Raw genomic sequence first — 14,291 nt, forward strand, 5'->3', positions numbered from 1 at the left:
TCAGAGACATCTGATCTGCATGCTTGTTCAGGGTCTATGGCTAAAAGTCGACCAAGAGACGAATCTCTCTCTGATCAGATCTGTTGGCTGCCCATACACCACAGTCCGATTCCTGATCAATTTCAGCATGAAGTCTCTTGGGAGTTGGCCTTGAAATGCCATCTTCACCACTGTACCCTCTAAATGTATTAAGGTGCCCGTTCATTCAAATCTCCCCTACTGCGACTGTCCAGCATCTCCCGGTCTCATCTGCTGTTTCCCCATGAGTGCCACGTGGCTGCCACATATACCACGTGGCACGTGTGACGTCACACACATGCGCTCGGCAGTAGCTGGACAGTTCCAGAAGCTGGAGCAGATGTAATTGGAATGCATGCCAAATTTATATTTGGGGGTCAATGGCTGGAGATTCCGTCACATTCATTGCTATATTGTATGCCATTACTGCTGTGAACCCAATCAGCCGGAGATTTGCCAGTGTGCTCGGTCCATACATTAAACAGACTTTGGAACGAAATCGTCTATTGAGCGTGTTTGCTGCTGCATCTATTTTCATCCGACTCGATAGAAATGATAGATGTATGGCCACCTTAAAGCGGAACTGTAAATTCGCTAAAATCAAACAGTTTCACTTACCTGGGGTTTCCCCAAGCCCCCAGCAGCCGTCCTGTGCCCTCGCCGGTCCTGCCCTCGCCTCAGTTCTTCAGCGCGAGCTACTTTAGTTACCGCCAACTTACAAGTCGACGGCAACTGCGCGCCCCGGGCAATGCGACGCTTGCTTCGCGTTCCCGCCAGTTATAGCAGCTATATCGGGCGGGAAAGCGAAACAATCATCGCATTGCCCGGGGCGCAGTTGCCGTCCACTTGTAAGTCGGCGGTAACGAAAGTAGCTTGCGCTGGAGAACGGAGGCGAGGGCAGGACCGGCGAGGGCACAGGATGGCTGCTGGGGGCTTGGGGAAGCCCCAGGTAAGTGAAACTGTTTGATTTCAGAAAGTTTATAGTTCCGCTTTAAGAGTATAAAGGTGCCCATACACTCGTCAGATTGGCAGCAGACAGATAAGAAATGCATCTGATGATCTATCTGATGCGTTTTTAGAACATTTTTTACCAGAATAGAATTCCAATAGATTTCAGTTTGAAATCTGTTGAAATTCGATCTGATGGCATTTTTTTGCCATCAGATTTCCATTAAGGCCAATGCAAACTGATAAGCAATCTCATCAGATCGACCTAAATTTTCCACCCTGCAAGTTCGATGGAAATCCATCGAAATCGATCGAAATCGGCCGTCGATCGGTCGATTGGCCAACCGATTTGCGATCGATCGATCGATCGATCGACCGCGATCGATCGGTCGGCCAGAAAATCGGCTGAGTGTATGGGCTGCTTTACACTGGGTACACACTATGAGATTTTCTGGCAGATTTACTGTCAGAGCGATTATTTCAAACATGTCCGATCTGATTTCCGATTGTTTTCTGTCCACCTTTATCGGAAATCAATCAGAAAACTATTGTAAAGCAGCCCATACACTCAGCCGATTTTCTGGCCGACCGATCGATCGCGATCGATCGATCGATCGATCGATCGCAAATCGGTTGGCCAATCGACCGATCGACGGCCGATTTCGATCGATTTCGATGGATTTCCATCGAACTAGCAGGGTGGAAAATTTAGGTCGATCTGATGTGATTGCTTATCAGTTTGCATTGGCCTTAATGGAAATCTGATGGCAAAAAAATGCCATCAGATCGAATTTCAACAGATTTCAAACTGAAATCTATTGGAATTCTATCCTGGTAAAAAATGTTCTAAAAACGCATCAGATAGATCATCAGATGCATTTCTTATCTGTCTGCTGCCAATCTGACGAGTGTATGGGCACCTTAAATCAGATTGGACATGTTGGAAATCAATCTGACAGTAAATGTGCCAAAAAATCTCATAGTGTGTACCTAGCGCTAGAGATAGAGACACAGCAGGACACCCAGGCAACTGATATTGTTTAAAAGGAAATATAGCTGCCTCCATAACCCCACTCAGTTCATATGTGCAGTCAGTTATATTGCGGTTAGCGAATCTGGATCAGGTAAAAATGGTGCAGGACAAGTACTGCTAAAAATGGACTTTCTAAAAATAATAGTATATAATTACCCATCACAGCTGCTATTAGCAGCTTCTACTATTACCCACAGGGGGTAGTTTAGGGAGGTAAGGTTGGGGGGTGTTAAGGTTAGGCAGGAGGGTAGTTAATTTTAGGGAGAGGAAGGGGGTGGTTAAAAGAGAACCAGAGATGAAGCACCCTCTTGTATTTTACCTTATAAATCAGTGGGAACATGACAGTAAACACCTAATCTGCTCTTTGTTTCATTGTTCTCGGTTTAATCTGACTGTTACCACCTCTGATAAGAATCCCCGACTGAGCACTCAGTCTAGCTTTGCTATGGAAAGATTATAGCTGGGTCTGTCTTCTCTGGGGTCTTTTCAAGCCCAAGCCTGCCCCCTTGTGGCTCTGCTATAATGACACAGCTATAAATTATTCCCTGCAAAGCCAGACTGAATGCTCAGTCCGGGAGTCTTATCACAGCTGATAAGACACTTTTAGCAGTGAAGGATGAAACAGAGAGCATGGTAAGTGTTTTCTCTAATGTTCTTACTGATATATATGGGTGCTTCGTCTCTGGTTCCCTTTAAGGATTGGGCACGAGGTTGGAGGGGGGGGGGGGGGAAGCACCGGGGGTGGGGGTTTTAGGCAGCACCAGAAGTGGTTTTAAGGTTAGACAGGGGTAGAGGGTGGGATCTGTGTGAGAGTAGGGTTCGGTTAAGCCATAGTAATATTTCGGTTAAGATTACCAATATTTTACTATGGGAAATACTGTAAGTAGTAGAATATTGGTAGTTTTCCTGATATTTTACTACCGGCAGTCTCTAACGCAATTTTTTAGTGCACCATTTTTATAGATATGCCGTTTGCTTCTCATCAACAGTAAATGTGACACACTCACAGCATACAGTACTTACTTGGCCTATAGATGGTGTACGTCTGAAATGCTGAGGTGAGGTCAGCATTGCTTAGAATATTAAGCAGAGATTCAGGTGTCTCCTTATTCCACATCTTCCGCTGCTGTTTCACTTCGTAACTGATGACGTTCCCTCCTAAAAAGCAGGTGCAGTAACACAGGGGTGAGTGTGGACAATATACCGTGAGGAGGGGACACATGATTAGCAGCACAAAAGTAGAAGTTTACAATGAAGGAATGGAATATAATCTGGTTAGGGCAACCAATGTTTGAAGTGTACTTGTACATAAAGCATATCTGCAGTGAAAAAAAGTTAGATACCTCAGTAGTGAGAAGCCCCTGGATAGTCTAGACTCTAGACTATCCAGGGGCTTCTCACTACTGAGGTATCTAACTTTTTTTCACTGCAGATATGCTTTATGTACAAGTACACTTCAAACATTGGTTGCTCTAACCAGGGCAGATTATATTCCAGGGATCCCCAACCCCAACCTGTGGTCCGCGGCCCACTGGTGGTCCGCAGGACGTTTTCAGTTGGGCCGCGAGACTGTCCTCTTGTCTGCCCCGCCCCGCCCCCTCCGCCGCTCCCGTTACCTCTGGCGGCCGCGTGGTCTCTTATATTCCCCTTCTCTCTCTTCTTAGCGTGAGTCACAACAGCGCGCCCTGCGGCTGCTGTGATAGAGAGGGAGGAAGCAGGAGAGAAAGAGTGGCTTCCTGTAGCGGCGCACCGTTACTATGGGAACCGCTCTTTCCTTCCTGCCTCCTCCCTCTCCATCACAGCAGCCGCGGGGAGCGCTGCAGTGAATCCCACTCTGGCGAGAGAGGGGAATATGAGAGACCGCCGGCCAAGGTAACTGCAGCGGCGGCCGCAGGGGGGAGGTGGGGGCTGCTATACTTGGGCACTATACTACCTATACTGGGGCACTATACTAGCTATACTGGGCACTATACTAGCTATACTGGGGCACTATACTAGCTATACTGGGGCACTATACTTGCTATACTGGGCACTATACTAGGGCACTATACTTGCTATACTGGGCACTATACTAGGCGTAGTGGGCACTATACTGGCTGTACTGGGGCATACTAGCTATACTGGGGCACTATACTAGCTATACTGGGGCACTATACTAGCTATACTGGGGTACTATACTTGCTATACTGGGCACTATACTAGCCGTACTGGGGCTTTACTAGCTATACTGGGGCACTATACTAGCTATACTGAGACACTATACTAGCTATACTGAGGCACTATACTAGCTATACTGAGGCACTATACTAGCTATACTGAGGCACTATACTAGCTATACTGAGGCACTATACTAGCTATACTGGGGCATACTAACTATACTGAGGCATACTAACTATACTGGGGCATACTAGCTATACTGGGGCACTATACTAGCTATACTGAGGCACTATACTAGCTATACTGAGGCACTATACTAGCTATACTGAGGCACTATACTAGCTATACTGAGGCACTATACTAGCTATACTGAGGCACTATACTAGCTATACTGAGGCACTATACTAGCTATACTGAGGCACTATACTAACTATACTGGGGCACTATACTAGCTATACTGGGCACTATACTAGCTATACTGGGCACTATACTAGCTATACTGGGCACTTTACTAGCTATACTGGGCACTATACTAGCTATACTGGGCACTATACTAGCTATACTGGGCACTATACTAGCTATACTGGGCACTATACTAGCTATACTGGGCACTTTACTAGCTATACTGGGCACTTTACTAGCTATACTGGGCACTTTACTAGCTATACTGGGCACTATATTAGCTTTACTGGGCACTATACTAGCTATACTGGGGTAACTGTACTAGCCATACTGGGGCAACTAAACTCCCTATACTGGGGCAACTATGCTAGCTATGCCCCCCCCCCCCCCCCGGTAACCCGCTGTACACGACCCTGTCCACTAGGGCACTATACCCCCCCCCCCCCCCCCCCGCGGGCCCCGGAGAAAAATTTGGTCAGAAAGTGGTCCCCGGGCCGGAAAAGGTTGGGGACCCTTGGTCTAGAGGCTTCCCTGATCCTCCTACAGTCCTGCACTGCAACACATGGTCCCTCTGAACATCATATTGGATGCAGGACAGCCCCGGGTACACAATTAATCTTTGCGTTGTCAATGGATGGGGGTGGAAGGAAGGCTTACTAGGGAGTCATCCACAGGGACTCAAATGATCAGCTGGTTTTTACTAGTAAGGAATATCAGTCTTGATAAGTGAGTTAAAGTGAACACGAGGTGAAAAGAAACTGATGAGATAAATAATTATATTTAAGGTATCCTCCTCCTCCTCCTAAAAATGACTTTTTTTTTAGATATCTCATGCTTTTATTTTATATTTAAACATTTACAAAGTAGGTTGAATGTTTTATTGTCTCTAATCAGTGGCAGCCTATTAAAGAGAATCCGTAACGAAAAAAAAAGTCCGGAGGCTTCCCCCACCTGAGGTGAGTACCCCCCAGGGGAACTATTTTTAGTTACAAATTTTCTTTAAAGTGGATCCGAGAAAAAATTTTACTCATTGCATGATTGTGTTCCTTACGTATAGTTTATAGGGCATTCCTCAAGCCAAATACTTTTTTTTTTTTTTTTAATACTCGAATTCCCTATAAACTAAACAAGCCTAGCCCACAGCTCACAATGCCTTGGCACTCCATGTAGCAAGGGCTTATGGTAGCTCAGTCTGGGCAGGAGGAGGAGGTTACTAGCCAGAGATTGCAGAGGTAGGGGGGAGGAGGGAGCAGGAGAGGGGAGTGAGCTGAGGGCTGGAGATGCAGTTGCAGATTGCCTGTGTGTAATGTGACAAACAAAACATGGCCGCTCTCATTGTATCACAGGAATAAATAAACATGAAACTGTTGAAGCTGTCTGCAGCTAGATTTGCTGTATAAACTATCTAAACTTTAGATAAGATATAGACAAGTTACTTGTCATAGTTAGTTTTTCATCTCGGATCCACTTTAAGTGTCACAGAGTTGGAAAAAAGTTCAATAGTTCATGTATTTTATCTCTCCCTACCTCCAGAAGGTGAATTCTGCCAGGAAAACTTTTATTGCTGTAATTTGCATATTGGGAGTGGGAAGCCTCCAAGGGAGGGTGGCGAGGGACTCACACGTGCTTATGGGGCTGCAGGAGGCCCGGTGTAAGTATCAAAACTTCATTACTTTTGATTTCTGGTACACTTTAAGCACTCTCACAGCTTTGAGTGGCTTACTGCTAGGATGCATTAATTTCCCAGGAATGATCCTACACATCTTTAGAGATGTTGGCTATGGGCACAAGGCAGTTAAAGAAGTCACTCTCATCTCAGTAGCAAGAGACAGAAAGGAGAAGACCGCTTTGTAGTAAACCATATGCAGAGCTCTGGAGCATGGCCACAGAAACACCAAGACTATTTTTAACCAGAATAAATTGAAAATGTTAGTCTAGTTCGTGACCACACACAACTGATTTTTTTTTACTAAAACAAAAATAAAGCATATTTAAAATGTATTTGTACAGTTAGTATATTTTCAGTCAGGATGAATATTTGGACACTCGCCTTCACTTCTAGCCTCTACACTGGACAGGAGGCTGGGGGCATTCTCCAGAACATTCAGGACTGTGTTTGGAGGCTCCTTCTCCCATTGTCGTCTCCCTGAGTCTGGAGGTGGGCACTGCTGCACTGTGTAAGCAAGCAGAACTAGATAAGTGCATTACTGTTCCAGCCACTTACCTTAACGTTGTGACACCCTAGCCACACACATATCAACTATAAAGGTAGCCATACACTGGTCGATTTGCCATTAGATCGACCAACTGACACATCCCTATCTGATCGAATGATCAGAGAGGGATCGTATGGCTGCCTTTACTGCAAACAGATTGTGAATCGATTTCAGCCTGAAACCGATCACAATCTGTTGAGCTGCTCCTGCCGCCTGTCCCCTCCCACTTCCCCGTATACATTACCTGAAGCCTGGTCCCGGGCCTCTTCTCCGCGCTGCACGCATCCCAGCATCCTGCACCGCATCCCAGCGTACACTGTGTCACTCCGTGACCAGGAAGTTCAAATAGAGCGCCCTCTATCTGAACTTCCTGGTCACTGGAGTGACACAGGAAGTTAATGTACGCTGGGATGGAAGCAGGAACAGAGCGGTGCAGCGCGGAGAAGATGCCCGGGAGCCAGCATCAGGTAATGTATAACTGTATCGGATCGGCCGCCGCTAGCGACGTGTTCCCTACCCGCGGGCAATCGACGGTAATTTCCCGCACGGGTGCGTTTAGCGCGACCGATTGCCAGCAGATTCGATCCCAGTGATCGAATCTGCTGTCGAAACGGCGGCAAATCGGGCCAGTGTATGGCCAGCTTAATTGTTCAATGGCAATTTAGCTATAATAAAATCACATCAATGCAAAATTTAAAAAAAAACCTGAAAAATTATATATAATATATCTCTCTCTCAATGAGAGGGGGGGGGGGGGTGGATAGACTGGCCGGGGTTCTGTCAGTGGTCGGGGATAGAACACTATTGCTCCCATGCTCCCGATTGAGCCCTTGCAACCAAGATTTTCCACCATGCTTGATCTCTCCTTTCAGCTGATTTCGGCAGGAAATCCATACAAATGATAGTTCAAGTGGCCATGTTGTGGCATTGATATCTGCCAGATTTGATCATTAAGTATATGGTGGCAGGGTAAAGTGGTGGCAGGGAGCTCTCCATATATACCTGCCCAGATGAGTGGATCGGCTTCTTCTTCCTCCTCTGTGAGGAGGATGTAACCTCGACATGTCTTCTCGGTTCCAATCACATGATATGATGGGATCAGGATCCAGGAGACCATGTCTGTGTTACAGCGCCACCCGGTGGTGGAAGAGGAGTAATGGAAGAGTCTCTTCCATCTCATCCATCATCCTTCTTCCACCACCAGGTGGTGCTGCAACTCTGACACGTCTGCTGGATACAGATCACATGTAATATCATGTGATCAGGACCCAGAAAACCTGTCGGAAGTTCAGAGCTGCTGGTGGAGGAAGAGAAGGAGCCGTCCGGAACGGGTTACTACAACTGCTCCATGCCACCCGCCTATGCAGCCAAATGAGATTTGCAGGCAGAGGTTTAAAATGCACAGCAGCTTTTAAACAAAACATTTTGTTTGAAGTTACTAATCCTACATAATAATTGCCTTGTACTGCGGCGTGTCCATGTTCGTGCAGGTGCAGGCGCGGCCGTGCGGGAGCGCATTGCTTTACTAAACTTGACACAGGGAGATGAGGCAGGCTCTCCCAGACATCGCTATGGGTCAGTGGTTCGTATTGGCAGGCGTTCTTATGTTGGGGACTCCCTGTGTTTGGAATGTAAGACGCAAGGACTTTTTCTCCCCATTGTTGGGGTAGAAAAAGTGTGTTTTACACTCTGATAAATACGGTATATAAGGATTCCTTGGAATGCAAATTGAATTTAAATTGCAGCGCTTTCGCAGAGCAGCTGGTAAACAAATCAAGGATTCTGACCAGTAGCTCGGGGTAACTGCATCACTTTTCCTCCAATCTTCCATTTTTAATAAGTCAGTCCCAGCATGAAATGTAATAAAATCTATAAATCGTGAATTCTACCATTTGAAGTACATCCTGGCTGTTCGCTTCTGTGTTGGACAACTGATACGGATTCATCTTCTGTGAGATCTTCAGACTGCTCATCTGCCTGTGTAGGAAACAAAAAAGTTTTAAATCACCTGAAGAAAACATTGTACAGTATACCTCTATGCCTAGTGTATACAACTCTAGATGATGCTGCATACACAGACACTGCTATACACTGTTCACACAAGCAGGGGCATAACTAGAAATCACTGGGGCCCCCTGCAAAAATTTGGATGCCCCCCCCCCCCCCCAATAGGTACCAAAAAATCGTAATGGGGCAGCGTTTCACTATAAAATAATTGTACTGGGGCAGCATCTCACTATAAAATCATTGTAATGGGGCAGCATTTCACCATAAAAGAATCATAATGCAGCAATGTTTCACCATAAAATAATCGTAATGTTGGCAGCATTTCACCAGAAAAAAAAAATCGTAAAGTGGGCAGCATTTCACCAGAAAATAATGCACCTTCAAGAAAAATAATTTACTCACCTGGCAGAAACCTCCTCTCCCAGCCGGCCTCTGGCGCACAGCTCCCCTCGACGATCCTCCTGAAGCAAATCTCCCACGCTGACAGGCAGAGAGCAGGGCTATGGTAAGATGGCGCCCGAAGCCCTGTACAGTAGATCCAGTGCAGGGCTTCAGACACCATCTTCCCGTAGCCCTGCTCTGCCTCCCAGAAGACTCCCGCAGGCTGAGGTGAGCTGCGGGTTGCTGGTAAAGAACTGGCACGGCGTCTATTTAGACGCCGCGGCCAGTTCAACACCTTAGGTGCTACAATCAGGCGGGAGCGCTCTTCCCGCACATAGCGCTTCTGCCTCCCAAAATGGCCCTGGGTCCCCCTGCGGCTGAGGGGGTTGCAGCCCCTATAGTTACACCCCTGCACACAAGCAATACCTAAACCGGAATATATTTCTCGCTCTCCATACAGTTTGTACCAAATTTCTAGCTTCTGTCTTCATACTGGAGAACTGTCTGCACTATAACTGCCTAGGCAAGCTTTCATCCAGAAGCACGCAGACAGCTTTCTCACACTCTCTTTGTGCAAAAGTGAAGTCATTATCGACTGCATGTTTGCCCATAAATTAAACAAATGTTCTACTAAATAGTCAGGGTTTCCTAATCTTTAAAATACATTTCTGGCGAGAAATACGGAGTATAATTTGCCTTCTTAAAACAGAAGGTATTTGCGATAATTCAGCTTTAAAGTGTACCTGAGAAGGAGAGATATTACAAATTATACATACCTGGGGCTTCCTCCAGCCCCCTCCAGGCTATCTCTCCCTCACTGTCCTTCTGCACCGCCTGGATCCTCTGCTAATTGGCCTGTAAAGTCCTTCAGTCTGGGCCAGTTGGAGCATAAGCAGTCCGGCTGCATGCTCCTCCATCACGTTACAGTTCCCCAGAGCATTCGGAGCCTACGTAGTAGTACTGCGCAGAACATTCCTAGCGACGTAGAAAGGACTTTACTTTGAATTAGTCCAAAACCTGTCAGATTCACCTACTGTAAGTAACAGCAACATGGGAAAAAACATAATTTATACAGCAATTAACACTGGGAGAATTGCACATACTTTATGCATGCGCATGAATGTATTTTAAATTGAACCATTTTTCATAATGGTCATTTATGGGGAAAGGCCTTTAACTTACCTGTATAAGCTCAAAGCTTTTCACAACTTTCAAGAGACTTCTCCTGCTCAGTATAGTGGTGACTGAAGGCCGCTGTCTTGGGTCCTTGCGAAACATTTGTTTGATTAGACCTCTCAATTCATAGGAGTACTGAGGAGGCAGAGGGCTGTAGGAGCCATGGCAGATCTTTAGTATTAGATTTTTCCAGCTTCCGGTTTGGAACTTGAAAGAAGAGAATAGCAACATATGGTGAGTCTATGTGCTATCTGTCAACCTCAATCTGTCTCTGTCCACCTCTCTGCCTGAAGTCTCAATAAATATTATTAACACTCCCATAACTTCAGTTCCCAAAGCACGGTGCTTGGAGGTAATATTCTACTCATCTCGCTCTTTTATTCCTCATGTTCACTCCCTAACCAGCTCCTGTCATCTCCAACTCAAAAACATATCTTGCATCCGACCTTTTCTCACTCAAGACACAACTAAAATGTTAATACATGCTCTTATAATATCTCATCTGGACTACTGCAACATACTACTTTGTGGACTGCCTTCTAACAAACTGGCCCCGCTCCAGTCGGTACTGAACTCAGCTGCTCGTCCCATTCATCTTTCTTCTCGATCTTCCTTTGCTGCCCCTCTCTGTTAAGCTCTTCACTGGCTGCCAATTAACCAGAGGATCCAGTTCAAATTCTTAACCATAACCTACAAAGCTCTCCACAATCTCTCTCCCCAGTACATAGCCTTACTAATATCCAGATAGCAATACAATCGTAATCTCAGATCTGCACATGATCTTCTGTTGTCCTCCTCTAGAATTACCTCCTCACATTCACTTTAACAAGATTTTGCACGTGCTTCACCCCTCCTCTGGAATGCCCTGCCCCAACACATCAGTCACTCGCCAACCTTTGTTACCTTTAAACGCTCTCTAAAAACTAATGTGTTCCAACAAGCATATGCGCTACCCTAGGCCACTTCCCTTTGTGCTGAGACCAAATTGCACTCCTACTAGGTATCCTAAAACACACTGCCTCTATATATTTGTTGTATACTACCCCTCCTCTTGTCCCCCCCCCCATTCCCTTTTGTGTCCCCCCTTTTGTGTCTTTAAAATTATTATACATTTATCACTAGGCCTAAGGCCCGTTTAAAAACAGGCGCTATGCTGTGGCCGTGCCCCCACCGCAGCACATGAGCACGCACGACATGCACGTACCCGCCTGCCGCGAGCGCACACCCACAGCCGCCACGCATGCACACGCCGCACGCTCACAGGCCCGCCTCCCTTCGGGACTCGTCCTACTACGCCGCCCCTCATTCCCCCAGCTCTCTTGAGTGTCTCTGCAACCGTCCCTGTACATGTGCAGTGCAAAAAAACACTGGCACAGGGACAAAACAGGACGCAGAGACACAGGGAAGTTATATATAGAGATGATGTTACTTTTATCACTGTGATTAGCAATTCTGTATTTTGTATCATGTTTGTATTTTGTCACTAATTATGTATCTTGTATATTAGTGTACATCATTGTCTGTATTATTATGTACCCCATGTTCGTTTCTTACTTTGTACAGCGCCATGGAATATGTTGGCACTTTATAAATCAATATTAATAATAATAATAGAAGAATTCACAGATTTGAGATCAGTGTAGCTCTTCTGAACCTTTTTCTCCACATCTGATGTATATTTGTGTCTTATGCACCCAATTGCTATTGCTCCCCTCCCCCACCCAGTACGTTTCTGCCAATCTCTGCACGAGGTTCACCCCACCCCAGCAGAAAAGGGAGTGCACAGCTAAGCCAAGTCCTCCTACTTGTACTGCGGCTGATTAATGCAAGTCCCTGAGGGATGCTGGACTGTTTTTCCATCTCTGATCATTGAGAGGGTGTATCGTAAATACTGACAACCTTGATTTGTGTTCTCGCACTTCACACGATTGTGGTGAGCAGTTTTGTGCTTCATTTCAATCATGAACAGATTTAAAGTGGTACGAACCGCAAACCTCATCTATGGTCTAAACGATTAAACACATCATAAAACTAATAGCAAAAATATATATAAATTGTTTGCTAGTTACTGGAAGGGTGAATACTGTAACTTCTACTTTACTCAAAAGCCAGTTGATAAGGTTGCGCACCAAAATGACTTGAGCTAGCATTTATAACATGACACAGGTGCCCCAAGAAAGAAGATACAGGAAGGAGTGCTGAGGTATGGAGAAAAGACACAGGGAGAGGCGAGCTGGTGGATAGGTGAGAGTTAGCTCTGCTACCAACACCCAGGGAGAGCACATTAGTTGGGGAGACCTGGGCAGCCCGGCAGGCGGCAGTTCTATAGATATGCAATAGATTGTATGGTGATATCTACTGAAAATCTGTGTGCGGTATGTGGACTAATAGATCCCTCTCTGATCAGAGAGGGGGATAAAACTGATGTTTGATGTATTTGCCATTTATTAGTGTATAACCACCTTTAGATTACTGAATGAATCAGGGCAATTTCTAGGCTAAATTGCGCCCAGGGCCAGGTTGTAACCCCCCTCCCCGGAGCAAGCCATAGTTGCCCCCAGTATAGGTTAGCTATGTAGGTGCCTCCAGTATAAGGTAGCCCGTATAGTTGCCCCCAGTATAGGTTACATAGGTAGGTGCCCCCAGTATAGGCGCAGTATAGGTTAGCTAGGTAAGTTCCCCCAATATAGAAAGCCAGTATAGTTGCCCCCCAGTGTAGGTTAGATAGGTAGGTGCCCGCAGTATAGGTTAGATAGGTAGGTGCCCCCAGTAAAGGATCCCCCACAGACTATCTCCTTCCTTTCCCGATGTCTGTAGCATTGGTAACAGCGCCCCTGTTATGACATGTGGTCAAGTCATCACAGGGGGCTCTCTTATTAACATGATGGATGCCTTGGAGAGGAAGGAGTTAGAGGCTGCGGGGAATCGGCAGCGGAAGGCAAGTTGTAACTACTATGCCCGCTTCCCCCCGATGCACCCCCCCCCCTCCTCCTGCCACTCAATCTGGCACCCCGGTGGATTGCACTATTTGCACATCCATAGAAAAGGAGCTAGAATTAATAATTCTCCTTTGTTGTGTCACATTTGCACAGACACTAAGGAACAGTAAAAACATAAGTCAAGGAAAGACTGGGAGCGCCCGGTCAGCAAAGCGCACTGATCTCCTATAACAGGAGGCAGTTCCATTGTAAGCCACACTTCCATCCCTCCTCCCCTCTCCATAGCAAAAGACAAAGCTAGTCTGTACAGCACTCAGCTTTGAGCTGTCACCTGAGAGATCGAGTCCCGATCCCTGTGTGTGACATTCTTCTCGAGTGTGTACGCACCTTTACTCACCGGATGTTTCAGGGTACAGACTTCATACAACACACATCCCAACGACCAGATATCGCTGAAAAAAAATACATAATTATGTTAATGTGTACTGTACATACTGAAACAAATACATACAGAACAAACATGGATGCTTAATTAAGACAAGAAAAAAAATCTAAGTTTTCTTTGCAAAATACCATGATGGGTAGTGATAATTTTACAGGCATTGCTATCTTTGCTTCATGAAAAACACCCCTGCCATTAATGAAAAGCATGAAAAACTACAAAACAATGAAACCAGTGCAATCTCTACAAATGTGTAATATAGGGGAGGGGGGGAAATCGGCATGCCAATGTTTGGGAGGGAAAGCTTTGTGTGCAACCTCATCTAAATAGCGTAGATGCCATCTTATAAACAGCACGAGTATGAAGTACTATGAATAGTACCGTCAGTATCACTTACCTCTTGTTATTATAGGGTAAATTTTCCCAGATCTCAGGAGGTACATAGTAAGGGGTCCCGACATATGTGCATGCATAAGCCATCGGGCTAGGAAAAAAATATTAATTATATTTCTGTTTACAAAGGGAAAAAAAACCAAACAAACAGATGGATCACAGTTTCTTTATATAAATGA

At 45.7% G+C, this 14,291-nt stretch overlaps 1 protein-coding gene across 1 annotated transcript in view; it reads right to left on the minus strand.

Annotated features, from left to right (window-relative positions):
* The window catches only part of LOC137543990 (serine/threonine-protein kinase Nek3-like), a 46,191-nt gene that overhangs the window by 7,118 nt on the left and 24,782 nt on the right, over positions 1 to 14,291 (minus strand). The window contains exons 7-12 of the mRNA XM_068265047.1: positions 14,117 to 14,203; positions 13,675 to 13,729; positions 10,345 to 10,545; positions 8,664 to 8,751; positions 6,609 to 6,731; positions 3,023 to 3,157 (exon numbers count right to left, since the gene is read on the minus strand). Coding sequence (XP_068121148.1) covers positions 3,023 to 3,157; positions 6,609 to 6,731; positions 8,664 to 8,751; positions 10,345 to 10,545; positions 13,675 to 13,729; positions 14,117 to 14,203 — 689 coding nt within the window. The remainder of the gene's footprint in view (positions 1 to 3,022; positions 3,158 to 6,608; positions 6,732 to 8,663; positions 8,752 to 10,344; positions 10,546 to 13,674; positions 13,730 to 14,116; positions 14,204 to 14,291) is intronic.

This window comes from Hyperolius riggenbachi, chromosome 2 (genome assembly GCF_040937935.1).
Source record: "Hyperolius riggenbachi isolate aHypRig1 chromosome 2, aHypRig1.pri, whole genome shotgun sequence".
In the NCBI taxonomy this organism is placed as follows: domain Eukaryota; kingdom Metazoa; phylum Chordata; class Amphibia; order Anura; family Hyperoliidae; genus Hyperolius; species Hyperolius riggenbachi.